Raw genomic sequence first — 27937 nt, 5'->3', positions numbered from 1 at the left:
ATTTCCACAAAATTCTATATGTATTAATGAGATCAAATTTGTTTGCTCACTTTAAATTACCTGTTTCCCTCTTCTTGCTAGGAGTGTGTGTATCTTACTTATCCATATTATCAAGTCTTTAAGTTTCCAGAATAGCATAGTGTAGAAAGAAGTGCTATCAAAATCATTGCTATTTAACTAAGACCTGAATTTAAAAATTCAAGGTATTTTAACAAGTAAATATGCGAGGCACTATCTCAACTAATTATCAGTGTCAGCAACTGATAGTTTGTAAGTAAATCAAATGTCCAAACCACTGATATTTCAAAAATAGAAGAGTTAAGTAATGAAAATGAATGAAGGGTTGAAAGGTCACATACTGACTGATTAGTTGCCCATCGTTCATAGTAATGAGTATATCTTTCCAGAGAATTTTTAGCCATTTCTCTTCTTCTTTCAGATTCATCATACTAAAAAAAGAAGGAAATCCAGATTGTCAAGATTGTGAAAGCTATCTCATAATGATAAAGCAAGTAAACCTATACCGCTCCTTCCTGCTTTGCAGCTTCATAGCGATTACAGGCGTAAAAGCCACCAGTCCTTTCCCCATGTTCTGACCATGGACCAAGACACAGCCTACAAGGACAGTTATTATGCAACAGAAAAGGACTAGTAGAACAACCAAATTAGGAGCATATTAAATTTGTGAATATATAAGATTTTACCAGCAAAACTCGAATTTACAAGGAGGTGTACATGTAATATGCATGCATCCTTGATTTTTCTCAATTGGGCGTTTGCACTTAGGACAAGGTTTTGAATTTGCCAATATCCTAGAAATGGAAACAACAATTATATGACAATTTAATCAACAAATACTATAATATATTTGGTTAAAGAAAAATTAACACATTATTAGCACCCAAAAGAACTTATTTTAATCATATATAGAGAGAGAGAGACTAAAGATCTTATTCAATGCACAACTATAACATCAATTGTCAAAGATAATGTTACAATGCTCCAAAAAAGAGTCACTGCAAAACTTGAATAAATAAAACTTTAAAAAAAATGAGGAAATAGAAAAGTGCCATGTTGCTTGGATAAGGAGTTTGAAAGCTGTTGCCAAGACTGTAGGTTCAGGTCCTGACTTCTTGCCTCCTATGAAATTAAAAAAAAATGAAAGGAATAGGATTAACATTTTTAAGTCAAATATCTTCCTAATGTTCTCTATATCCAATATACAAAGTCAAAGTGATTCCATTGGTTAAGCACCAAAACTAATCTACACTCAATATATCAAACTATTTAACATTGATATCTATTATATCTCATCCTGTAAATTAAATATAATGGATTCAAGTTGTTTGTGCATCTTTGCCTATATATTAGTAAAGTTACAACATCGATGGCCTTATAATTGTATCCTTTCCTTATGAACCTGAAAAGAATATTTACCTTAGTTTTTAAAAACACACACATCTTAATAGATAAATGTTGGATTCTTTTGGTATTTATAAGAAGATAAGTAAAAATGCCACCAAAGAAACAAGGGATATATGTAGAATTTTACTATTTATAAGGAGATGATACAAATTCACCAATCAACTGCAGCTACTAGAAACATAAGGGAAGAAGCAGTACAAAGAAGAGAGAAAAATAAATTGTTCCTCATAACTACCAGTTCATATTCTCAGATTCAGCACTGTTTTTCAGTATCCATTTTGCCACTGTATCACAATCAACTGGCCGATGAGCCTCCTCAGTGCACTGTGTTTTTTCATTTCATCAACCCCAAATGTTAATGCAAAGATAAAGACCAAAACATAGAACATAATCATAAGTATTTGTAATACTTACATTCCAACAGAAGCCATATGAGCAATTGCAGCAAATATCATAGATTCCACTACCAATTACATACTCAACCGCAAATTCACAACCAGGAGCAGGGCACCATTTTGTCTGCATGGGGGGAAATTATGAAAATGCAAGATCAACCATAAATAATTTTTTCAAGATATGTTCATCCTCATACAAATCAAAAACTAAGTCAACTATATCTTGATGTATATTGTTTCCAAAACTTTACCTTTCTATTATCTTCAATATAAGATCTAAGAAGATAGCGAGAATACTTCTCTTTATCTTCATGACTAGCCAATAGATCAATCATGTCTTGACCAACAGCAGCACCACATGATGGATCTGGACACCTCAGCATTAAGCATCCAGGGCCATCGCTTATTGATGTGCCAACATAACCTGAATTAGAAAAAAAAAATCATGAAATCAAACTCTGAAGAAGAGATATAAATGACTTTTCGTACAGGAAAAGAAAATTTTTAAAGTCATTTAAACCAAAAGTTGGCAATAATGTAGAATCTGCAATAATTCTTTCTTTTAACCATTTAATCAGTTGATAAAGTATAAAGCTAGAGCATCATTTCTAAAGGAATCAGGACTCAGATAAGTTAACTACTCGAATGGTGGTACACCATCATATCCTCAATGCTGCCAAGTTAGCAATGAATTACTAAATTGAAAGATTACACTTGTACCAATTGTATATGATTAGTATCCAGAATAGTAACGTCAGAAAAGTATAGTTGGAAAACTAGGCGAATCCTGATCCAAATCAGCCAAGTTAGATGAAAATCAGGATAATTTTTTTGGACATCATTTCAAAATCATGAGATTGAGCAAAGAAAACAACTTTCTTTAAAAAAACACAATTGAAATTGGTGGAAAGTGATAGATTAAGGATGAAGTCGGGCGAGAATTGAACTAGCCAATTTATTATGAAACTTCTCACAATCAAAACCAGGAAGAGAGAAAGAAGCCTTTGAACACCTGCAACAATAGAGGAAAGGCGATGGAGGACAATTAGGTTGTAGATGAAGAGGGGAGGTGGTGGAGGTTAACCTAGACTTCAGTAGATCTTGTGTGATGGAAATGAGGTAGAGGATAGATACGGTCGTCAGAAAATTAACATAGTGATTTTATTTTATTTCTATTATTTTTAAATCAAAGGTTTCTTATAATTATTTGGGAGTTGCTAGAATTTTTAAGACAGCCAAGTTATTTTTCCGTTGAACAGGTCTTACTTCGAGCCAATAAAAGGCATAAGGATCCCATGAGTCAGAGGATCTGAGCTTAATAATATTTTTCTCTCTGTAAGTTGTGAGTTCAAAGTGGTTTGGCATCATGATTAGTTTGAGCTGCATCAATTGATATTAGAGCTAAAATCCTGGTTTGGTCTCAGTGCGATTCTCCCCTGACTTTTTTGTTCATATCCCGAAACCTATTCCATGAGTTTTTGGCATCACAATTAGTTGGTGCTACATTAATTAATATTAGAGCTAAACTATCTCTATGTCAGCTTGTCTTTGCTTGTTTTTATCGCTTAATGTGTGTCCTTGCTAAGCCATTAGCAAGAGAAATATTAATTGCAGCTACACTATTCACTCTTCCCCTCTAGCGATCTAAACCGCTTCCGCAACACCAACATTTAGCAATACTATAGATCTTATAAAAACATATATTAAGAAGGCATTAGATCCCATTGGTAGTCTTTAGGAAGATTAAGGAAGGGATGACTTAGCCCCTTGTTCTTAGACATCCCAATCTCTATAAACCTGTTGAAGTGTCCTAACTAGAGTAGGAGGAACCTGATATCCAATTGTATTTTTGGTGAAAAACTTTAAACAAAATTCAAAAATGGTATTCGACCAATGAGGACAAGTTTTACGCTTTGTACACTTAGACATTGGCATTATTACCTATTCCTAATATATTCACCTTATATTCTAATTATAAATTTCATTAAATCCCAAAGGAACCTAAGTACCAAATATAACAGGTGGATTGAATTCCTTCAAGAATATACCTTTGTCTTTAAATATCAATTTGGTGTGAATAATAAACCCGCGAATGCACTAAGTTGTCTAATAGCCTCTTTGCACACAATGAATTTGAGCACCGGAAGAGAATGCCAATTGTCATCTTCCGAGATGTGTGTGACAGGAACCATCAAGACTTGGTTGACTTTGTGATGAAAAATGATTACTTATTTAGCAATGCAAAATTATGCATTCTTAGGACATTACTTAGACACTTTCTTATTTAGGAAATAAAAACAAGTGGCCTAGCCAAACATTTTAGGAAAAATAAGACCATTTTCATTGTTCTAAATTGATTCCCTTGGCCCTCATTATGAAAAGATATTATCCGAATTGTACCATAGTGTCATGTGTTAGATGGTCAACACAATTAAGCAAACCACGGGTCTTTCCACGTCATCCAATTTCATATAAACCTTGAAAAGACATAAAGACATTAACATAGATTCCGTTTTAAGTTTGCCCCATACTAACCGAAGCCACGACCCTATCTTAATAGTGGTAGTCTGGACTAATCAAAGCCACCACTCTATATTAATAATGGTAGACTAATTTTTGAATATGACACATTTTATTCCATGTAATAAGGCCACTGATTAATAATAGACAACCTAGGTTAGTTTTTACAAAGATAGACAACATAGATTACTTATATCTATAGTTTCAAATAGGGACATAAAATTTCTTAGCTATTTTTGGAAAGGCCTATAGAAGTTATATTTGGAACCCAACTCAAGTTTTCATTTGTAGTAAGGCCAATGATGAATCACTGATAACCTAGTTTATTTTTTAAAGAGATAGACTGCATAGGTTACTACATCTAAAATTTCAAATAAGGATGTAAAATTCCTTTTGGAAAGCCTTATAGAAGTTACTTGGACACAACTCAAGTTTTCATTTGTCTTCCACCCACAAACTGATGAGCAATCCCAGATCATTTTAGGAACCTTAGGTGCTAGTCGGCAAAAAAGTATGTTTAAGATTCAATTTTGCCACTTAAGGAATTTACTTACAACAATTCACAATTTAGTAAATCATTTTTGGTTGAAGTACATTCAAGGCCATGTATGAACTTAAAGAGCATCATCTTAATTCTTTTACCCAACACTTCCAATTTATCCAAGTTAGCTAGAGTCTTCCAGCAAGTATCCAAGAGATACACACCAATGTTAGGAGAGATTATATTGACTAATGAAAAAATTCAAGTTGTCACGCACCCAGTAAATTTAAGAAGCCTGGCATAAGAAATTATATTCTTCTCCACATCTAACCCAAATGTTTTTGAAGAAATTGATGATCTTTCTTTTTTCTTCATACTAAAGGAAAAAATTTACATCCTAATATATAGAGTATATATCTACTAAACTAGGAAATTGAATATCTACAAATTAGGAAGACAATCAATTAGTTGATTGTAATTTCCTAAATTCGGTACTACTAAAAAATAAATAAATATTAAATCTTTTTTAAATACAAAAACTAAATCTCCTATTTCTACACTCCCCCTCAAGCTGAGTTATATATGTTAAAAAAATCAATCTTGGAATTCAACTCATCAAAACTGACTCTTGGAAGTGCCTTGGTGAGGACATCAGGTGTCTTGTAGGAATGTAGCTAAGCTAAATGATTCCTGTGTTGACCTTTTTAGAGATAAAATGACAATCAATATCGATATGTGTCATCCTATCATGATGCACTGGATTTTTAGCTATATAGATGGCTGCCTAGTAAACATCTTCACCAGGGCTTGAACTTCAATATTGAGTTCCCTTAGCAATCTTTGTAACCACATTCCTTCGCATATACCAAGAGCAAGAGCTCAATATTCCGATTCTGCACTGCTGCGAGAAACCAAAGCCTATTTCTTGCTCCTTCGAGTGACAAGATTCCCCCAAACATAAGAGCACTAACCAGTAGTTGACCTTTTATCAGTCTGTTCTCCTGCCCAACTTGCATTTGTGTAAATCTCAACTACACGGCCTTTACTCTTTTTGAAGAGTAATCCATGACCAGGAGTTATCTTCAAATATCTCAAAATTCTGGTAACTGCATCTAAATGATCCTTAGTTGGATTATTCATATGTTGGTTGACTACACTCACTGAATAAGCAATATCGGGTCGAGTGTGTGATAAATAAATGAGCTTTCCAACCAACCTTTGATACCTACCCTTGTCAACTGGCGTGCTTTCTTCACTTCGATTCAGTTTCTTTGTAGAATCCATAGATGTATCAGCAGGTTTGCAGCCAAGAAAACTGATTTCGTTCAACAAGTTCAGTATATACTTTGTGATATAACAATACCCTCCTTTGATCGAGCCACCTCCGTCCCGAGGTCTTTGATTTCGAATTCGGTTGCCAGCAATTTTTTCATCCTAAGAATTTCCTCTGAATCATCTCCAATAAGGGTGATATCATCCACAAAGACTATAAGAATTGTCATTTTTCCTCTGACCCACCTTTAACAAACAATGTGTGATCGGTCTAAATACCCATTGGCTGTCAAAGTCTTAGCAAATCTCTCAAACCATGCGCGAGGAGACTGCTTTAAGTCATACAATGACTTCTTTAATTTGCACACCAAGTTTCAGTTTAACCTATTTTGTAGTCAGGAGGTATGATCATGTAGACTTCCTCTTCGAGATCTCCATTCAAGAATACATTCTTGACATCAAGTTGATATAATGGCCAATCTCAATTTACTGCTAAGGACAATACACTCGAACTGTGTTTAGTTTGGCCACTAGTGTGAAGATCTCTTGATAGTCAATTCCGTAGGATTGAGTAAACCCCTTAGCCACAAGTCTTGCCTTGAACCTGTTTATACTCCCATCAGCTTTGTACTTGACGGTAAAATCCACTTACACCCAACTGGATTTTTCCTAGGTGGTAATGTTGTCAAGACCCAGGTGTTGTTGTTTTCTAAGGCCCGAACCTCTTCTTCTACAGCTTTATTCCATTCTGGTCTTATGAGAGCCTCCTGAATAGATAGGGGCACTTTAACACTGTCCAGATTTGTGACAAATGCCTTGTATGGAGACAACTTTCCATATGCAACATATCTTTGAATTGGATGTTCAATGCATCCACAGATCCCTTTCCTATGAACAATGGGCAAATCTGAATCATCAATTATAGGAGCAGGAGTATAATGAGGAGAGGAATCCATACCATCATGAGTGTCAGATACAGTGGGATTTGGTTTTTGTGTTTAAGAGTGTTGAGTTTACAGAAGTTCTCCCATTTGCTTGGTTGTTCTCCTTCTGTAGACACGAAGCTCAATGTTATTGGTATCAAGCTGCAACGGATTTTACGCTTCTATAGTGACAGAGACAATTTGAAGAGGTGCAAGGACAGGAGTAGTACTAGAATCTAAAGGAGTAGCACTGGAATCAAGTGTAGTACAAGAATTTAAAGGCTGATCGAATGGAATAAAAACTAATTAAGTATCTTGAAGTAGATCCCAAATCTGATATTCTTTGGAATTGTTCTTCTCCTGAATGTCGAATTTAGGAAAGTAGGATTGACTCTCGAAAAAGGTAACATCCATGGAATTGTAGACTTTCCTGGTAATAGGAGATTTATAATCTTTTGATGAGAAGAGTACCCTAAAAAATACAAGAGTGATTTTGGATCGAGTTTGGTACGATGACTATGATGAATGTGGACGAAGGTGGTGCACCCACTAATCCGAAGAGGAAGATTAGAGGTGAAAGCAAGAATTTGAGGATGTGGTGAGAACATGATGAGATGTTTGGAATTTTAAAACATGACTTGGCTGATGTGGCTGCAAGTACAGCCTCCCCAAAAATGTTTAGGAACATTATTAGTAAACATATTAGCACAGACGACTTCAAGCAAGTGTCTATTTTTCCGTTCAGCCACTCCGTTCTGTTGTGAAGTGTCTACACAAAAACTTATATGAACAATTCCATGTTTTGACAAGGATCGAGAATGGAGTTGAAATAGTCCTTTGCGTTATCAGTTTTGAGAACTTAGATTTGACTTCTAAACTGGGTTGAAATCATGGTATAAAAGGATTGAAGAATTATGGTTGTTTCAGATTTTTCTTTCATGAGAAATGTCCACATGGTTCTTGTGTGATCATCGATAAATATTACAAGCCACCGAGCCTCATTGATATTTTTCACATGATGGCCCCCAAATATCACTATAAATGACTGAAAATGGATGTGACGGTTTATATGGTAAACTTGAGTATACATGTCATGTATGCTTTGCTAATTGACAAATATCACACTGATAATAACTTAAATCCTTATTGATAAACAAATGAGAGAACAATTTTTAATATAAGCAAAGTTTGGATGACCAAGGCGATAGTGTCACAACATGACTTGACTCTCTACTCGGATAGACTTAGAATTGGGAACAAACACGGAATTAGAAGTAAACTTGACGGACTTTGGACTTAACTCGAAATCACAACTTGATTGATGAACTTGTCTACTTGGGAGGTTCTTTTGTTTGAGCAAATAAAGTCCTCCGTGCATATTAGCACCACCAATCACCTTCCTTGAATCCACTCTAAAAAACACAAGAATTGGAATGAAACTTAGCGAAGCAATTTAGATCCCGAGTGATCTGACTGATAGAAAGTAAATGGCAATTCAACTTTGGAACAAAAAACACAGATGAAAGATGTGAGTCTTATGTAATATATATAAATTTCTTTCTGCGACTGGAGAAATTATGCCATCTTCAATTTTTACTCCTTAGTGACTAGAACAAGGTTGAAAGTTCGTGAGAATGCTGGAATCTCCCGTCATGCAACAATCCACATCATTGGCTAATCAGTCCAAACACAAAATCAGGAGGCGGAATACCTTTATGTGCAAAAAAGCGAGTATGTTGCTCGACCGGAGAAGCAGATTTTTTATTGGAACCGGGAGTCTGACTAAACATCTTTTGTAGTGCTTCAATTTGCTCCCTTGTAAACGAAATATTTTCTGCACTCGTTTCTCTTGATGTAGCAGCATTGGCACGAGAATCTCTATCCTGATGATTGGAGGACTTCCAATCAGTGGGTCTTCCATCAACTTCCAACAAGTCGCCTTCACGTGTCCAGGTTTTTTACAATAATCACACCATCGATGGCCTTTTCCAACCCTATTGTTCTATGAAGGGCTACGAGTAAATACGGCTGAACCTTCAACGGTGATTGTGGTTTCGAGCAACATTAATTTCTTCCTGCTTTCACAAAAGCTTCCCAAATGGTGGGAAAGGGTTTCATCACCATAACTATCTGCCTGACTTCATCTAAGTCTCTATTCAGGTCAAGAAGAAACCTTATAATCCGTTTTGTTCAACAATCTCCCGATAGACGGATGAATCATTAGCACACTTCCACGGATGTCTCATACAAATCCAATTGCAACCAGCAGCGAGTAAGCAGGTTAAAGTATTGCGTCACATTCAGGTCTCCCTGCTTCAGATTGTATAGCCATGTCTCAACCTCAAATACTTCTAAGGTATTCTCTATGCTAGAATAAGTCTCACGAGCAGCATCCCCTATCTCCTTGGTTGTTTTATGAAGCAGAAAATTCTCTCCAACTTCAATGGTCATAGAGTTTATTAACCACGACATAACTAGATGATTATCAGTCTTCCATGAGCGAAATTTTGGATCTATGGCCTCTAGAGCAACGATTTCACCAGTGAGATGTCCATCCTTGCCTCTGCCACACACGAACATGAACACAGGCTAGGACCATTGCAAAAAGTTTTTGCCATTCAGTTTGTGATTGATAACAAGGTGTGGAGAAAAATCGAGAATGGTGGAAACCGTAAGAGTGGACTCTGATTTAGAAGTCACTTCCGAGAAAGTCGAGGGAGACGCCATGCTACCAAAAAATAAAAGGAACGAAAGGAAAAAAAAAATTGCCCAGAAAAAGAACGAATGAGGAACTATTGCTCTGATACCCTGAAGAAATTGATGATCTTCCTTTTTTTCTTCTTACTCAAGGAAAAAAATTACATCCTAATATATAGAGTATATATCTACTAAACTAGGAAATTGAATATCTACAAATTAGGAAGACAATCAATTAATTGATTGTAATTTCCTAAATTCGGTACTACCAAAAAATAAATAAATAAATCTTAATCTTTTCTAATACAGAAACTAAATCTCATATTTCTACAGTTTTCCTAAAATCGCTTCTCCACATTTAATCTCCTTCCAAAAGCTTTATGCTCATTCCTCAGGCCACTACTATATCATGAGCAATCTTGATTATAATACATAGGTTACTAACTTACCTACTAATTTAAATATTAGTTCAATTCAATCTGAAGAATTCACTATCATACTAAGGGGCACTCGAACCTTCCTCCCTATGCTCCCAAGTTACTTAAAAATGAAATAAAACAACAATCAACTATGCATATTTGAGAGAGATTCGTAATTAAAAATTCAAAGTTGTTGCACAACTATAAATTTAAGAAATACAACATAAGGAACTATATGCTTCTCCACATCAGACCTGAACATTTTCCTAAACCCCTTCAAAAAGTTTCATGCTCATTCCTTTGACCCCTTCTAAATTATCAAAAAACTTGGTTAAGGAATTTATTATCATACGGAGGAGGACATTGGAAAGGTCTTATCTATTGATTTTCCTAGAGGACACAACCCTAGATAGGACACACCCTTCTACAGTGTCAGTTCTTGCACTCCCACCCAGGACAAAGCTCATTCCTTAAATTAGCACATTACAAATGCTGAAACAATGCTAGCTTTTTCACAGCAACAACCTTTTGCAACATCAGTAAGAGATACCTAGTTCAGTGGGGAAAATGCTGGAAATTAATGATGTTTAGATTACTAAGATGAGTTTCAACACTGAATTATTTCAAGAAATAAAACGCAACTAATCCATCTACGAAGGTGCCTATATTGGACCTATATAAGGCGCTATAGATCTTGATATTTCCACTTAATAGAGTCAAGTTCGTCTTGGAAAGGTAGAATAACACAATCTAAGATTTTATTTTACTTTAGGATCTCATGTATTAGAGGATCTTGAGTTTAATAATATTTCCTTCTTTATGAGTTGTGATTTTGAGTTTTTTTGGCAGCATTATTGTTTTGTGTTGCACCACAGATTGCATGAGAAGCAACGTTCTAGACTTCAAGTTTTATTAAAATTTAATAAATAATGAAGCAACAAATATTAAATTTAAAAACATAGTTGTTTAATTATTTGTTGGTTAATACATTATTAATTAATTTAAATAAGAATACTTAAAAAAGACTTATTTTTATTGATCTATTATAGATACGGTTAAACTCCGCCCATGACGACTAATCATAGCTTGTCCCAAGACCGGATAAAGGAGGAGGGTTGCGTTAGGTTGCCAGCAAGCGTTAAAACTATGGTAAATATTCAATGAATAGATCCATTAAACTATTGTGATAATGCTAAGTCGTTCCACGGAAGGAACGCGTTGCAGGGTCCGACTGTAACGTCTCGGCAAAAACCGCTACATCTCTAGAACTCGGGTGTAATGTTAAATATGCAAGAGTTCGCGTTACAGGGTCCGACTGTAACGTCTCGACAAGGACCGCTACATCTCCATGAGAACTTGGATATAGTATTAAATAGGCAAGAGTTCTCACACCATATGAACTCTTGCCTATTTAAGATAAGAACAAATATGATAGGAAAACTAATAATCTAATATTTGGAACACAGGAACTCTCACATATAAATCAATGAAGGTAGTAGATATGATGATTAGGAGAAGAATTAGTATTTTGTGTGTATAAGAGATAAAAGGGGTGGGCGAGAAGGCAAAGATGATAGAAAACTCAGGTTTTAAATTATGGTACACTGGAAAGAGTAAAGCAAGAAATGGAGTGGGTATTATTGTAGATAATTTGTTAAAAGATGAAGTTGTAGGAGTAGTTAGAAAAGGAGACAAAATTATAGCCCTTAAGATAATAGTAGCGAAAGAAAACTATGAACATAATTAGTGTATATGTACCATAAGTAGGATTAGATAAAGTTACCAAATCAAAGTTTTGGAAGGACTTAGATAAAATATTACAAAATATTCCACCAAATGAAATGATTTTAATAGGAAGTAATCTAAATGAGCATGTCGAAGTGAAAAATGAGGAATATAGGAGGGTACATGGGAGTTACGGGTTTGAAACGAGAAATGTGGAAGGGAAAACTATATTAGATTTTGCGATAGCATATGACCTTATATTAGCTAATACATTTTTTAATAAAAGAAAAGAACACTTAGTCACATTTAAAAGTGGGAATAATAAATTGCAAATTGACTTTCTTATGATTAGAAAAAATGATAGAAAGATTTGTAAAGATTGCAAAGTCATCCCTGGAAAAAAACTTAACTACCCAACATAGGTAGTGGTGTTGGATATACGCCTCAAACATAGTATCAATAAAAAGAAAATATATACGATTCCTAGAATTAAGGGGTAGAAGTTAAAGGATGGGAAGCAAAATATATTTAAAGAGAAGGTAGAAGTACAAGCATTAGGTGAAATATACGATAACTCTAATACAACATGGGATAAGATGGTATCAAAATTGAAAATAGTAGCTAAGAGTGAACTCAGTGAGTCTTGGTGGTGGAATGAGAAAGTACAAGAGAAAGTGAAGGAAAAACGAATAGCTTATATGGAATTATATACTTGTAAGAACGAGAAAACTTAAGAAAATATACAATAGCCAAGAAAGAAACTAAGAAAGTAGTGAATGAAGCAAAAAATGATATTTTTGAACTATTATATCAAAAATTGGATACAAAAGAAGAGGAAAGAGACATTTATAGAATAGTTAAAGTGAGAGAAAGGGAAAAAAGATATCTTAGCCAAATAAAATGTAATAAAGATGAATGCAATAGGGTATTAATAAATGATGGAGAAATAAACGCGCAGTGGAAGAGGTATTTTCAACAATTTTTTAATGAAGATTTGGTGACCAACTTAACTTAGGTAATTTAAGTAGGTCAAATGAGCATAGAAATTTTAATTTTTATCGTAAAATTCAAATTCAAAAGCAAAACAAATTTTAAATGAAATGCACAATAGAAAAGTCGTTGGACCAAATGATATTCCGATAGATGTATGAAAGTGCCTAAGGAAACAAGGTATTGAATAACTTACAAAATTATTTAACATGATATTGAAAACGAAAAAGAAGTCTGATAAATGGAGGATAAGTACTCTAGTTCCCTTATATAAGAACAAGGGAGACGTACAAAATTGCGCAAACTATAGGGGTATTAAACTAATAAGTCATACTATGAAACTTTGGAAAAAAGTAATACAAAAAAGATTAAGGAAGGAGACCACAGTAATCGAAAATCAATTTGGGTTCATGCCTGAAAGGTCGACAATAGAAGTTATACATCTTCTTACAATTAATTAAAAAATATTTGAAGCAAAAACAAAATCTACACATGGCATTCATTGACTTAGGAAAAACTTATAATAGAGCCTCAAGAGAAATTACATAAGGAATTCTAGAAAAAAGAGATGTTAGCATAACATATATTGAATTAATTAAGGATATGTATGAGGATATAAGAGTAAAGACTTCAGGCGGAATAACTGAAGTATTTCCAATAAAGATAGGGTTACATCAAGAATCAGCTCTAAGTCTCTATCTTTTTACACTATGAACGAACTCACTGCGCACATGCAAGACACAGTACCGTGGTACATGTTGTTTGCAGATAATATTATTTTAGTAAATGAAACACGTGAAGGAGTAAATGTTAAACTAGAATTTTGGCGAGAAACACTAGAAAGAAAATATTTTAAGCTTAGTAGATTAAAGACAAAATATATAGAATTTAAGTTTAGCAATATTAGAAGTAATGAGACGATTGTTAAGATAGGAGAGGACGATTTACCCGAAACCGAGAGATTTAAATATTTAGGATCATTTTGCAAAACGACAAAAGGATTGAGAAAGATGTCTTACATAAAATACAAGCAGGATGGTTGAAATGGAGAGGAGCGTTAAGTATTTTATGTGACCGTAAAGTACCTCTTAAACTTAAAGGTAAGTTCTATAAAACCACAGTTAGACCTGCTATATTATATGAAGTTGGATGTTGGGCTATGACTCGAGCACATGAGCAAAAGATGAGAGTTGTAGAAATGAGGATGTTAAGGTGGATGTGTGGGCATACGAGGATGGACAAAATAAGAAATGAGAGCATTAGAGAGAGTTAGAGTTGCATGTATTGAGGAACAACTCCGAGAGGCACGTTTAAGATGGTACGGACATGTACTTAGACGATCAATAAATGTTCTAGTTAGGCGATGTGAAACTATGATAAACATGCATATCAAACGAGAAAGAGGAAGATCAAAAAAAGACTTGGTTAGCAACAATAAAACAAGATAAAATTTATTTAAATATAGATGATATAGTCGGAGATAGAGCTCAGTGGTATAAAAAGATTCATATAGCCGACCCCACCTAGTGGAAAAAGGCTTGGTTGTTGTTGTATTATAGATACTGTTAATAATAATATATTATATACGTGGAAAAATCATATTTTTAATTAATTAATTCAATGGTCTAAAAATATACTATTTATTGAGATATTAATTATACTAATGCATGTTAAAATTTTATTAATTATATCTTAATATTTATAAAAACAATAGTTTGTAAAAATATTATTTAAAAGGGAAATGGGGAAAAACTACAAGTGAGAGGGGGCTTCTAATGTATCAAAGTCAGACCTTTATATAGCTAATTGCTAATGGTATTAATTGCTTAATGTTGGTGTAATCGTGCTCTAAGAGGTCCAGTGTAACGTTTGGGCAAAAGGTTTAAATTAGGAATTGCCTATCTATTTGATATGTGTTTTGAATATGCAAGGGTCGCAGGTAAAGACATAGAGCTTGGAGAGCTCGTAGCCAAGGTGGCATGCTCGATGACTTAGAGGTCTGAAAGATTGGAGAAAGATGATATGGGGACATTCGAGAGACTACAAGACGAAGAGCATAAAGGTTGTGCTGGCGCAATTCTAGAGCATTGACCTCAAGGTTCGTAGAGATCGAAGACTGTTGCTTGAGGCAGAACGAGAGAGGCATCAAGGCAACGAGGAAGATAGTCAATGGAGGCGATCTCCGTAGGTGAAGGAGTGCAGGATTGCATGTGGAGGAGTTGTGGACTCATGCACATCTGAGGGTCGGTTAGCCAAACGGAAGATGGCCAAGGAGCAAAGACAAGATGTAAGGTTGGAGTCGGGGTTACCAATCAATTGGTATTGGAGACCAATCAATTGGTAACAAAAACCCAATACCCTAAATGGTTTCGAGATTTAGTGGTTTAGCAATCAACTAGAATGTGTATTTCAATTGACTACAATCGACTAGAATGTGTATTTCAGTTGATTGATAGAGTAGCCGACTAAGACAATCGATAAGGTCCATAGAGTAGTTGAATACAATGGTTTTGTTCGTGAATCAACTGCGCAATCGACTAATCCCGTTGGTTAATTGTTAGTAAGTTTCTAGTCGACTAATGGTTCACATGGAAAGCAGAAAAAAGTCATTAGTGATACAAGTCGAATATTGGGCGATACGCAAACCTATAATAAAAGATCCAAAGCTATAAAAGTAGGCTCGGTCGAGGCCTTGCATGTTGGTGAAATAGTGTTGGTTAAACTTATTATTTAAATCATGTAACGTGTTTGGCGAAATGATTGAAGCATATCATTCTGGAAAATTACTAAAACTCAATATTACTCGATGTAAGCAATGTCTCATGTGTTGTTGTGTCAATCATATAGATTATGATTGTCTTGTGCTAATAACCAATACTTTTTGACATGCTACAATCCAAGTTAAAATAAATTGAGATAATTTTTTTAAAAAAAATTATCTTCATACAAAATAATATTAAAATCATACCATTATTGGTGGAAAATAAATTTTAAATTTAAGTATATAGTTGTATTATCTATTTCTTTTTCATCTCCTTCCTCCTTTCACCTTATATTTGCCACCGACACTATATGGTGAAATGTCAGCACAATACTGAAAGTATTGTTATGGTCAAAATCCAAAACTCTACATGGCTCAAAATTTTGAACCTTAGTTAAATAAAAACCTTGCATTTTGTACTCTTCCTCTTTGTATTCTTTTAATCCATTGTGATTGTAAAAGATTTCTTCACCTTCGGTAGTTGATCGAGAAGGAGAAAGTGTGGCTTTCCAAAGTGGAGTAGGAGCCTAGGGGCTATTGAACGTCATTACATATATGTATTAGCGATTGTGTTAGTGCATTTCTTGTTCAATTTGCATAATTATCATGAAAAGATAACATTTTAAAAATGACAATTATATTATAGATTATTCATCAATTTTTAATATCAACAAGCATATATTAGTTTACTATATAATAATTATCTTAGTAATTTCAAATGATTATCTAATAAAAATCATATGAATAATTGATAAATATTAATTTTAATATCATATCATTATAAATTTAATATTAAACAAATAAATATTTCTATCAATAATCAGATTATCCGATTAATATTATGGAAATTTATTTGTTTATTAATTTGATTAATAATAACCACTTACAATATTTCAATAATTAAATAGTAATTATAATATGAAGTGTTCTTAATAATAGAAATATAATGCAACATAAACTTTATAATTATTAGAATTTTTATTTCCTTTTTTTATATGTTAAATAAATTTTTTAGATCATTTCAATTTTTATTTTTTTAACAAATCAGGTGCAGCCACATGTTGACAGCTTATGAAATGAACTAAGGTTATTCTCAAGGAAACAAAAAAGCAGCTCGCTCTCATATTATCCAGAAAATAATGCAACAAATTTAACCAAACGAATTTTTTCTCTTTATTTTATTTACAATTATATTTTTTTTAAATAGATTCAAGAGTTTATTATCAGAAACTGATGAGCTTAGTGTATGTATAGTGCAAGAGCTTGAATTTGATATCAAAATCTAGTCGGCTGGGAAATGGAATTGCAGCAGCGCACTAGCAATTCCCTAAACCTTTAAATTATGAAAAAAGATTTTTGAAAAAAAATGTGTGAAAGAGAAAATTACTAGATCCAGAACTCTCCTTGGGATCCTACTTACCTCTCCAGCAAGTGCCACAAAAAGGATGGCCACAAATAGCAGAGGTCATCCTGTCCTGAGGATAGTTTTCGAAACAAATTCCACAAGTAAGCTGCCATCAACAGAAGTCCATGCATAACAAACGAAAAGTTAAAAAAAAATTGCACTAATCCATCCAATACCAAAAAAAATCGCATGCAACAAACATTATTAAAAATAATAAAATTACAAAGTCCTCTTACCTCTCTAGAATTCTGCACTTCAACTAGCTTCTCCAACAGACCAACAACCTTTCGAACATGTTCTTCATCTGCAAACCATTCATCGTTTACTCGACTAACACTCCTGAACAAGCAAATGTTAATACATCATAAATTGAAGTGTAAACAAAAGTACAAAAAAAGTACCTCTGGTGAAAACAATACCAAGCAATAAATCCACTCAAGTAGTTTGTCTATATATTAAACAATAAATGATATGGAGAATTAACTCATTTGGAATAGATATCCATGAAAAGGTATCAATAGAATGATCAAAGAAAAAAGAAACATTTTCCTGAATGTAGTAGATAGTACGATACAACTATATTCTATCATAGATACCATGCTCACATTCATTCAACCATTGAATTCAAATATAGTCATATTTTCAGATGTTAATTCTAAATTTGTTCGATTGACCACTGCAATATCATGAACAAAAATACAGCCAGCATTTCTATAAATAAATAAAATAAAAATGTCAGTTACAAAAAAAATAACAGGATCCAACCTCTAAATTAATAGGATTTAGCACATATTCAACTGTCTATCCTGTTCAGGATCTAAATGAGAAATATATCTCCTTCAATAATCCTATTACAAACAAGCAAACATGAGAAGCAACAAAAAATATGCAGCAACAATAAAATAAAAATGCTAAGATTTACATGTAAAACCCTCTAGATGAACAATAAAATATAAAAGGCAACTTCGAGTATCCCACTACATGAGAAGAAATTTATAGCATTTCATAAGATGGCCCAAACTCGTAAACTAATTGAAATGAAACAGAAGACAGAATGATCTCACCAAATTTTGTGAGACTCCTAAAAGACAAAGAAGAAAATCCAAAGCAAGAAAAAAACTCTGTATTCCTTATTTTCTCCTTTCTCTTTATTTCTCTCTATTTTTTTCTTTCTTCATCTCCCTTTCTCTGTTTATGCATCTTTCTCTTTTAATTGCAACACCTATACAAATTTCCCTGCTTGTTTTCACCCACTGTACCACGCAGCACCAAAACCTAGAGTAAGCCAATCGTCAGAAAATTTCCAACTCTAGAGCTCTTTACAAATTTAGCATTTTACTAGGTTTTAATTCTATTTGGCCATCTATGTTGTGCTAGACATAATATACTCCTTGTCTACAATGAAAATAAGGGATAGATACAAAGAAAAGCATGCATTTTTAAATTCTTGAAGGATTGAACAAGCAATGCAGAGACAATATGTAGTCCAGGATAATTACATGAGAAGTATCAAATGCATTTTTTAAGGAAAGAGAGCTCATGGCTCTATCATCTTGACCATACCAAAAAATGCATTGGATAGAAGACCATCATACTCAAACCCACCTATTAAATACTAATCAACCTCTCAGTATCAAATTGTTAGAGTGTATACTAAAAACCTAGCCTTTTGTAAATATTTTATTGTGAAATAAAGAATCACATTGGTCAAATGTCTACATTTATATGCTAAGTGTAGTTGTTCAATTAATTTATATTGTAGATAACATGGTGTGTGGTGTCACACACAGAAGATCATGTTATCAATTCCTTATAAATTATAAACAGTAGCTCACGACAAGATGGAAAGGAACGAACCATTGGAATAGTCGTAGTGTAATTTGGTATTAGTTTATCTTAACTATAAAATTATACTAGTACAGTGTATTGAGCTAGACCATTTAAAGTAAGTTCTTTTATACTGACTTAATAAAAGAACTAGACCTTTGTTATTATAGAAGTGTGTGATCTTAATCCCAATATAGTAACAAGCACGTGTACTTAATATTTATTTCTTTGACTTATCAAAGGGTGAAATTTAGCTCGATAAATTAAGAGGCCCGATAAGTTGGGAAATGATATTATTTATAGTGTATGTTGTTGATTATAGAAGGAAACTGTGTCCTAGTAATCTAGGTTGATGATATCCCCAAGAGAAACTCATAAGGATTGTCATGTAAACCCTGCAGATGGACTTAGTCCGACATGACAATAAAGTTGAGTGGTACAACTCTTGGAGTTAGATATTAATTAAGTGAGTTATTAGTAACTCATTTAATTAGTGGACATTCTGTATCTTAAACATAGGGAGACTAACACACTTATAATAAGAAGAAGTCCAAAATGTAATTTGGGATTGGTGCGGTAGTTCAATAATAATTCTTTAATGGTATGAATTATTATTGATGAAATTAACTTAGGTGTTCGGGGCGAACACGAGAAGCTTTATTTTATCAGGAGTCCAAAACCAATTCCTCCTCTCGGTCCCTATCGCAGCCTCTTATTTATAAAGTGTTATACCCACCTATACCCATCTTCTTACCCAACCATTAGGTGGTCGGCCAAGCAAGCTTGGGTCGGCCAAGCCATAGGTTGAGCCAAGTATAGGTGGTCGGCCCTAGCTTGGAGCCCAAGCATGGTGTGGCCAGCCATGTAAAATTAAAAAGGATTTTATTTTTTAAAAATCTTTTCTTATGTGGATATCATAGTTTTAAAAGAGAGTTTAAAATTTAAATCTATCCTTTTATAGTTTTCTACAAAAGATTAAATGAAATGTTTGATATCTTTCCTTATTTGTAGTTAAAAGGAAGATTTTAATTTTTGATAAAACTTTCTCTTTTTTAACCATCTTAATGATATAAAAGAGAGTTTTAAAATTAAATCTTTCCTATTATAGTTTCTACAAAAAATTAAGACAAGATTTGATATCTTTCCTTATTTGTAGATTGAGTGGAAGATTTTAATTTTAAAGATAACTTTCCTTTTTGGAAATCATCCATATGTTTTAATAGAGAGATTTTAATTTATAAAATTTCTTTTTATAACCAACCATGAAGGGAAATATTATTAGAGAAATTTTTATTTTAAAAAAATTCCGGAAACAAATAAGGAAGTTTTAATTTTGTGTTTAAAACTTATCTTATTTGGAGCATGTGATGTGGCCGCCCATAGCATGGGTTAAAAGGAATTTTTAATTAAATTTTTCTTATTAACAAATGGCAAGGAGAATAAGGGAATTTTAATTATAATTAAATTTCCTTATATGCCAAGACCAAGGAATATAAAAGAGGGGGTAGAGGTGCCTCACCTCACAATATATCTTCTATAGTTTCTCCTCTCTTCCTTGGTGTGTGGCCGGCCCTATTCTTCTCCTCTTCTCTTCTTCTTTAGTGGCTGGTGCATCCCCTTCTTGGAGTTCTTGTGGTGGTCGGTTCTTGCTAGGAGAATGAGAGAAAGAAGACTTTGCTCTTGCATCCCTTGGAGCTTGGTTGGTGGCCGAGAATTGCTATCTCTTGGAGAAAGGTGATTGGCCGAAACTTGGAGGAAGGAAGAAGGAGGCTTGGTGGATTCTCATCTCGGTAGATCGTTGCCCACACAACGTCCGAAATAAGAAGAGGAATACGATAGAAGATCAAGAGGTTGTTGCTTACAAAGAAAGGTATAACTAGTAATTATTTTCCGCATCATACTAGTTTTCTTTGTATAGTTTTTGAAATACCAAACACAAGAGGCATATGATTCTAGTTTTCGAATTTGTTATTCGAGTTTGTGTTTTTTTTGTTTTTCGAATTTGTGATTCGATTGTTCCTTTTGGTTAAACCTAGGGTTATATAAGGATATTAAATATTAGATTTCATTGAAAGGCTTTATCTAGGAAGTGGTGGATGCTCCCATACCCAAGAAGACTTAGTGCCTCGCCATGTTTAACCTGGAAGTCAATTTCTGAAATTAATATTTAATTGAATTTATAACATGGGTGGATTTGGATCAATAATGTTAAGCATCATTTGCGATCCAAGTCTAAATCACTAAGAACAGATAAGTTAAATTTGGAATCAATAATGTTAAGTTCTATTTGCGATTCCTAATTTAATTTCTAAAGAACACAATAGGTTGTTAGTAAAGGTTCAGGACTTGTACAAAATTTTTGTACAGGGGAACCGGTATGATATTCCGCATAGCAACCAACACAAATGCCATGCAGTATTTTTTTTTTCAGTTATAAAACTTGAGGATATGTGACAAGTACTTCATTTTTGGCATGCTAGACATTAACAAAGGCTCCTTAGAACAAGATACTTACACTAAATTAAACGCTTTACATTTCAATTGAAATAGGTCAGATGTGGTTGTATAGTTGGAAAACCCAACTGATTCCACACTAAATTAGCATAGTTGGATCAGAATTAGTCTAGTACAATCTAAATTTTAGCTAATTTCTTGCTCATGTCATGGAAACCATTGAGGATAGAGCAGAACATATCAATAAAAGACCAAAAGAATATATGAGTAGTGGGAAATAAATGAAAAACAAAAATGCCTAGCAAAATTAGTCAGTCCCAATTATATAGGTGTCTTGATGGAACAGCAACTGTGGGGGCTTTGAGTGTTGACAGCAAGTCCAAGAGTGAGTGACATTCGGATTGCTTGCTCAACAAGAGAAAATTTATCTCCTTATCACATGAGGGATGTGAGGTATGTGGTGAGTAGAAAAGCCAAGACACTTATTCATTGGTCAAACCAATGGATCAAGCTAACAAGCCTAAATGTTCCTGATTAACCTGCCTAATCACATAATTGTTATAACAATATAGTAATAGCAATACACTTAATGATATTATAACTATTATAAATTGTTGTTATTATTATGTATATATAATTAAAACTAAACCCTCTGTTAAACTCCTATGGAAAAATGGCAATGAAACAGTTTAGGTGTGTGTATATGTAGTTGAAATAACTAACAATATAGGTTATCAAAACCACCCAATAATTATGCAAGTGTAAATTTCTACGACAAAAAACAACTAGAAGGGAAAACCAAAAGGATAAGAATGGAAGGACCACCTTCAACTAGTGTCAACTTGGTGTTGGGGTTATCAGGGTCGTTACATTCAGGCCTGTGTCACTATTGACTATTCTACGAGCAAGGGTAGTCTATTTCATTTACTTCACTTTGAAGCTACACATGGCAGTTCATCTTCCTAGAAGTCACGAGGAGCCTCACAAAGTTCATTTGTGGTGTTGAACACATTTCATTAAACCAATTTCTTCCTTTAGTTTTACACATACCATCAATGTAGACTTCCTTGCATATTTATGTCTACAATACTATACAACTCAATGACTGGCATGTGAGATGATCGAATAACCTAAAGGGGGTGAATAGTCATCGTAGCTACAAATGTGATTCTAACTACACTTGCTAGTGCTTAGCAAGGTTATACTAGTACTACAACAAAAATAAAAACACTCATAAGCAAGCTTACCACAATTGTTAATACAAGGTGTTTACGTGGTTCGGTAGCCCCGAGGCTTTTACTCCACGGCCTATAATGGATTACTCTTGGAAAGTCAATATCTTTCTCATCCTTGATCAACTACTGAAGGTGGAGAAATTTCTTACAAAAATACAAAGAGAAAGACTAAGACAAAAGGGTGAGGCTTCTAATAGAATTTGATCAACTATATTTCGTCAACCTTCAAGCGTCCATTGAGCTCTCCTTTTATACCGCTCATCGCCTCTTCATGTTTCACTTACTGTAAGTTGATCCGTCATCAATCAATGGACTAGAATCAACCATCAATCGATTGCTTCATCTTATATTGTCAACCTAAGCCTGCCAATGGCTATTAAAGTGGACTAGATTTCGCCATAAGTCGACAACTCAACTGTAACTCTCAAGTCATCCACCATTGCAACGCAACTCCGTCAACTCAGCACCAAACAAAAACAATTTTGTCACTGATTAATCAAACTAAGTTGATTCCTTAGTCGACTGGAGCAATTATAATTATCCTAATCAAGTTTTGCACCTAAGCTGAGATTCTACTTTCACTCCATGCATATAGATCTCTCAAATCTCACACTTTACCAGAGCTTACCTTTGCAACTTAACCTCACCTCTCATTAGTTATCCCTCAGATGCACAGTCTACGTCTAGCTCCATATGTCATCCTCATGCGTCACCCATATAGTGTGCCTCCACCGGCTATCATCAACTTTATCCTCAATGCTCCTCATCCTACGATCTCTTAGATGTCTCATTCCATCCTTCTCCAATCTCTACAGATCTCAAACCACCAAACTTCCAATTTGACCACACCAAGTCATGCTCTAGAGTTGCAATAACACAATCTTAGTGCTTCCATCTTGCAGTCCATCAAGTTATCTCATGCAACCTTCTCCGATCTCCACGAACCTCCAAGTCACTAAACATGTTGTTTGGCTGTGCCAACTCATCATCCATGCATTCTCGATCTTGTCGAGCCACAAACTCTCCTAGCTCCGTGTATGTTCTAGAAGTCCCTACATACTCAAATATAATATGCAAAGCCTAACTTCAACCATTTACACATCAAAATTCAAGGTCTACCACTTAAAGGAACTCACCACTTGGGGCACAATTGCACAAACAAGATTCAGGCTTGTTAGTGTCATTATTGATTGTTCTACAAAATAGGAACACGGCCTATTTCATTTATCTCACTCAAAATCTACACATGGCTAAATTCATCTTCTTAAAAAAAATCATGAGGAGCTTCACTAAGTTTATTTATAGTGTTAAACACATTTTATTAATCTTAACTTCTTACTTTAGTTTTACACATACCATCATTCATGTTAACCATATTACTCGGATGTAGACATTTTGTAATATATATGTGTGTGCTTGTGCTAAAGATGCTAATCGAAAGGCTCACAAGCTTATAGCCTTCCTTGCATATTTACATCTACAATACTAACTTCTCAATAATTCAAACACCATTATTATGTGGCTTATCATAACAATGACATTAGAACAAGACTATGAAGAATCATGTCTACCAAAATAATCTAATTCAATACTCACCAATTTTTTAAGTCAAACTCAGTTTATAACTACATTAATCGTCAAGTTTGATGGCTTCTAGGAAGCTAGAGCCAATAACAAGTGATTGAGACTCTAGCACCATTGTAGCCTACGAGCCTATAGAGGTGGTAAGTGTTGATACAATTGGCCCGTGATCATAGTCTAGAGTCTGATGTTTGAGCACTATGCTTAATGTTAGGGATGATGTGTCAAGTAGGTCAAGGTTGTTTGGATAATTAATACTTGAAGAAGTCCAAATGTAGAGAGCCCAACAAGAAGTTGGGAAGGGAAAAGACCAAGTGGTCAGGATAGATTGAAATTTGGCAATGGTTGAAGTCCAAAAGGATTTGACAAAGAAAAACTAATCGGTGAAGGTGAACTAAATGTTAGGTAGGAGATAAAAGTCCTAACATATCATGGAGGACTAGATGTTTGGCAATGATGAAATTCGGGGTGATTGAATGTCAAGTAAGATTGAAGTCCCAGAAGAGTGAACTCTAAACATTAAAAATCATAACAGATTGATGTGCGTAGATTATGCATGTTTCTAGACATTGTTTATCGTACATTTACCTACATTTAATGAGCATAATTTACATTATCGCACCCTATTTCTATGTGATTTCATTATTTTTACTCTTTTAGTTCGGAGAACTGCTCTTTGCTTATTTTGTTGATAGGACGTGAATTCGGAATTAAAATAGAGCATAAACCCCTTGGAACGTGAAGTTGGAGCAAGGAGCACGCTCTGGTCATGTCCATGACACAGGCGTACTCATACGGCTAAGAAAGATGAAGAATAGAGCGGAAAAAAAGACTAAACACGGACTAGTCATGCCTCATCATCAAGCCTCATTATCGAGCCAAACACACAAAGCATACATGAAGAAAAAGGCTTTCAAAAGACTTTCAAAATGAAGTTTTAATAAAGGAACATGCTCCGGTCGTGTCCTATGACATGAGCATGTTTGTACGGAAGAAATCGATCACAAAACAGTGCTAAAATGGAGCCAACAACTTCCAACAGACCCGGTCGTGCCGATAGGAACGACCGTGTCGATTTTAAAAATTTTCCAAAGCTGATCACGACCGATTATGCTAGTTTGTCACGGTCGTTTCAGCTTCCGACCCAAAATTACAGACTAAACTTCGAACGACCATAACTTTATGCTCGGTTGGAGTTACGGGTTGTACGGCCTATCAAATATAAATAATCACAAGCTCTACAAGTTTGTTTCAGGGTCAAACCTAAGAAAACTAGGTCTAAGGGGCAAAAAATATATTTTGACGGAGTCATGTAAATCTGATAAATATAAAAGGGTGAAACCCTTCTTGAGATAATCTTGGACCAGGGGCTTCGCCCCCTTCCTTTAAAAAGGGTTTTGCCTCTAGGGGAAACCCTAGAGGGGCTATCTTCATTCATCTCGACTATCCATCCACTTATGGAGCAAGGATTTCATCCGAGAAGACCGACAACGCATGAATAAGCATTCATTGAGTTGTAAATTGTTATTTTCTGTCTTTTGATTGTATATCTTTCTCCATGGAGTAGAACTCCGGATCTTAGGATTAGGGATTAATCCTTTTGATATGTAAACACTATTTGTTGAATCTATTGAGTTTGCATGTTTCGTATTTATTGGCATGTGTGTTTGTGGTCCAGGATCTTAATGCCAAAAGTATAATATTCGTATCTCTTAAGGTGCGGGGATGAACCGAAAGGAGAACCCAATCTTCCGACCCGTTGAAACCTGAGACATTGAGAGTCGCTTACGAAAGTAGATCTGTATGCCACGGAGAGTAATAGGCTATCATAGATCTTAATAGATCAATTCCAATTTGTTGCCACACAGTAGGAAAAGGCAAGGGGGTTGTGGGATCATGTGACAGGATCTCCTTAAGAAAGGGATCTCCTTAAGAAAGCAATCCCTCAGCTTTATCGCTCCAACAGTAGATGATGAATTGGAATGAATATGTCAATGTAGTCTCAAAAGTTCACATTGAATATCATAGGATAATCTACCTACATAAATAACTATTGAGAATAGGAAATCAAACATAGATTAGGTATTTACAATCATTGTGATGAAACCAAAGTCATAGAATCGTTCCTTCAATTCCAACTTCTCCCTTTGACCACTTGTCTTCCCTTGACCTTCTCTACTCTCAGCCCTCCTAGATAACTTGATTTGCAAACTCGGCTAGTGCTTAATCAACAGTCTCTTACTTGACGATGAAATCGTGCACTTATGATTTACCACATCAAGTTTTTAATGCCGTTGTCGAAGACTATTTCGATTAACATTAGTTGATTAGCAATTTAGTTAATCTAGATTCCTTTTTGTATTTCTTTGCTACGATATTTTTTATTCCTTCTTCTAATGCTTTTTCTGTCTTTTTTTGACCTCTCTATGGATAGGTTTTCTGTATAAGCAAGTTGGATGCTCAAACTCAATGGGTCGACCTATTGGATGTTGTGAATTTTTCTAACTGTTATTGTGAGCTTTGCAGTGTAAGATGGCATGATGTTGATGATTGCCCAATTCTTGTAAACCCTGCATATGTAGTACACGGAGAAAAATGGGGTATCCTCCCCGACTACCTTCAATGGTCAAGCTATATTGTGAGATGTATAAAGCAAAAGAACATACAATAGATATTTGTAGCAAGATGTATAAAGCAAAAGAACATACAATACATATTTGTAGCAGTTTCTCAACTTACAAATCAAGTGGGAAAATCTTATTACAACACAAAACAACCAGGGCAAAGAGGCACTGAGGCATCAATTGTAGAAAAAGATTTAGTTGTGTTCAGTGAATGAAATCTCGAGAATAAGAAGGAAGAAAGAAGGAAGAAGAAGAAAGAAGAAGGAGGAAGACAGAAGGAAGAAGAAGAAGAAGAAGAAGAAGAAGGAAGAAAGAAGAAAAAACAAATCAATTTGGGTATGAAGACCTACCTCGAATCATCGGTGCGAAGCGGCGGCTGCGGTGAGGCGGCGGTAGCTACGGTGAGGCGGCGGTGGCTGCGGTGAGGCGGCGGCAAGTGCAAAAATCGCGATGGGAGAGGTTGAGAAAACGTTAGGGTTTATTAAAACTTTTAAATAAAACTATTATATTTTATATATAATTTCTAATTTCTAATTAATTATTATATAAATTATAGTTTTATATTATATAAATTAATAATTAATTAAAGAAACGGTTAATTAATTGATCTAATTAAAATATATAATTTTATATTTTTATTATTTTATTTAAATTATAAAAAAAATAAAGTAAAATAGATAATTTAAAAAACAAACTTTAAATTATTTTTATAAATTTAAAATAATTTTGAAAAATTATAATAATTTTAAAATTTTATAAATAATTCTAAAAAAAATAATTGTTAAAAAAAATAAAATATAAATAAATGTTTTAAAATAAATTTAATTTTATGTGTAAATATATATAATATTATTTAGAATATTTATAAACTATAATTATATAATTATTATATATATTATGATTTTTGTTAATTTATATAATTATTATAGATAATATTTTTTTATCTTAGAATCAATTTGAGATTTGAAATAATAAATATTATAATACTTATCTTCTCTATTTTTAGATTCTTAGTTCCTAAACATATAAAGCACATTTTTATTGATATAAATGTCTAATTTTATTTTAGAAGTTTTTACATATATGGTCAAGTTACATAACATTAATACAACAACCTCTATATATATATATATATATATATATATATATATATATATATATAAGTATCGAAACCGTATCAACACGGCACGATACGATACTGAA

The 27937-nt window shown here is 34.0% G+C and overlaps 2 protein-coding genes across 3 annotated transcripts in view; both read right to left on the bottom strand.

Moving 5' to 3' along the window:
• The window catches only part of LOC122041058 (probable E3 ubiquitin-protein ligase ARI8), a 65458-nt gene that overhangs the window by 34322 nt on the left and 3199 nt on the right, over positions 1 to 27937 (bottom strand). For both annotated transcript variants that reach the window (XM_042600601.1, XM_042600602.1), the window contains exons 3-4: positions 17250 to 17352; positions 17029 to 17119 (exon numbers count right to left, since the gene is read on the bottom strand). In XM_042600601.1, the coding sequence (XP_042456535.1) occupies positions 17029 to 17119; positions 17250 to 17352 (194 nt within the window). The remainder of the gene's footprint in view (positions 1 to 17028; positions 17120 to 17249; positions 17353 to 27937) is intronic.
• Positions 222 to 8421, bottom strand: LOC122041059 (probable E3 ubiquitin-protein ligase ARI8). Its single transcript, XM_042600603.1, has 7 exons — positions 8318 to 8421; positions 2072 to 2244; positions 1840 to 1944; positions 1661 to 1749; positions 705 to 812; positions 525 to 615; positions 222 to 449 (listed from the first exon to the last, which is right to left on the bottom strand). The coding sequence occupies exons 2-7, from the start codon at positions 2201 to 2203 to the stop codon at positions 237 to 239; spliced, it is 738 nt and encodes a 245-aa protein (XP_042456537.1). The 5' UTR covers positions 2204 to 2244; positions 8318 to 8421; the 3' UTR covers positions 222 to 236.

The sequence above is a fragment of the Zingiber officinale genome, chromosome 2A, assembly GCF_018446385.1.
Source record: "Zingiber officinale cultivar Zhangliang chromosome 2A, Zo_v1.1, whole genome shotgun sequence".
Taxonomy (NCBI): Eukaryota; Viridiplantae; Streptophyta; class Magnoliopsida; order Zingiberales; family Zingiberaceae; genus Zingiber; species Zingiber officinale.
The sequence above is the reverse complement of the archived record's forward strand: the minus strand, read 5'-3'. Positions and strand labels throughout refer to the sequence as shown.

Coding starts and splice junctions, on each gene's coding strand:
- LOC122041059 (XM_042600603.1), bottom strand. CDS start 2,203: ATGCTGAGGTGTCCAGATCCATCATGTGGTGCTGCTGTTGGTCAAGAC. Junction 1,750..1,839: donor CATATGGCTTCTGTTGGAAT/GTAAGTATTACA, acceptor GAAAAAACACAG/TGCACTGAGGAGGCTCATCG. Junction 616..704: donor TGTAAATTCGAGTTTTGCTG/GTAAAATCTTAT, acceptor CTGTCCTTGTAG/GCTGTGTCTTGGTCCATGGT.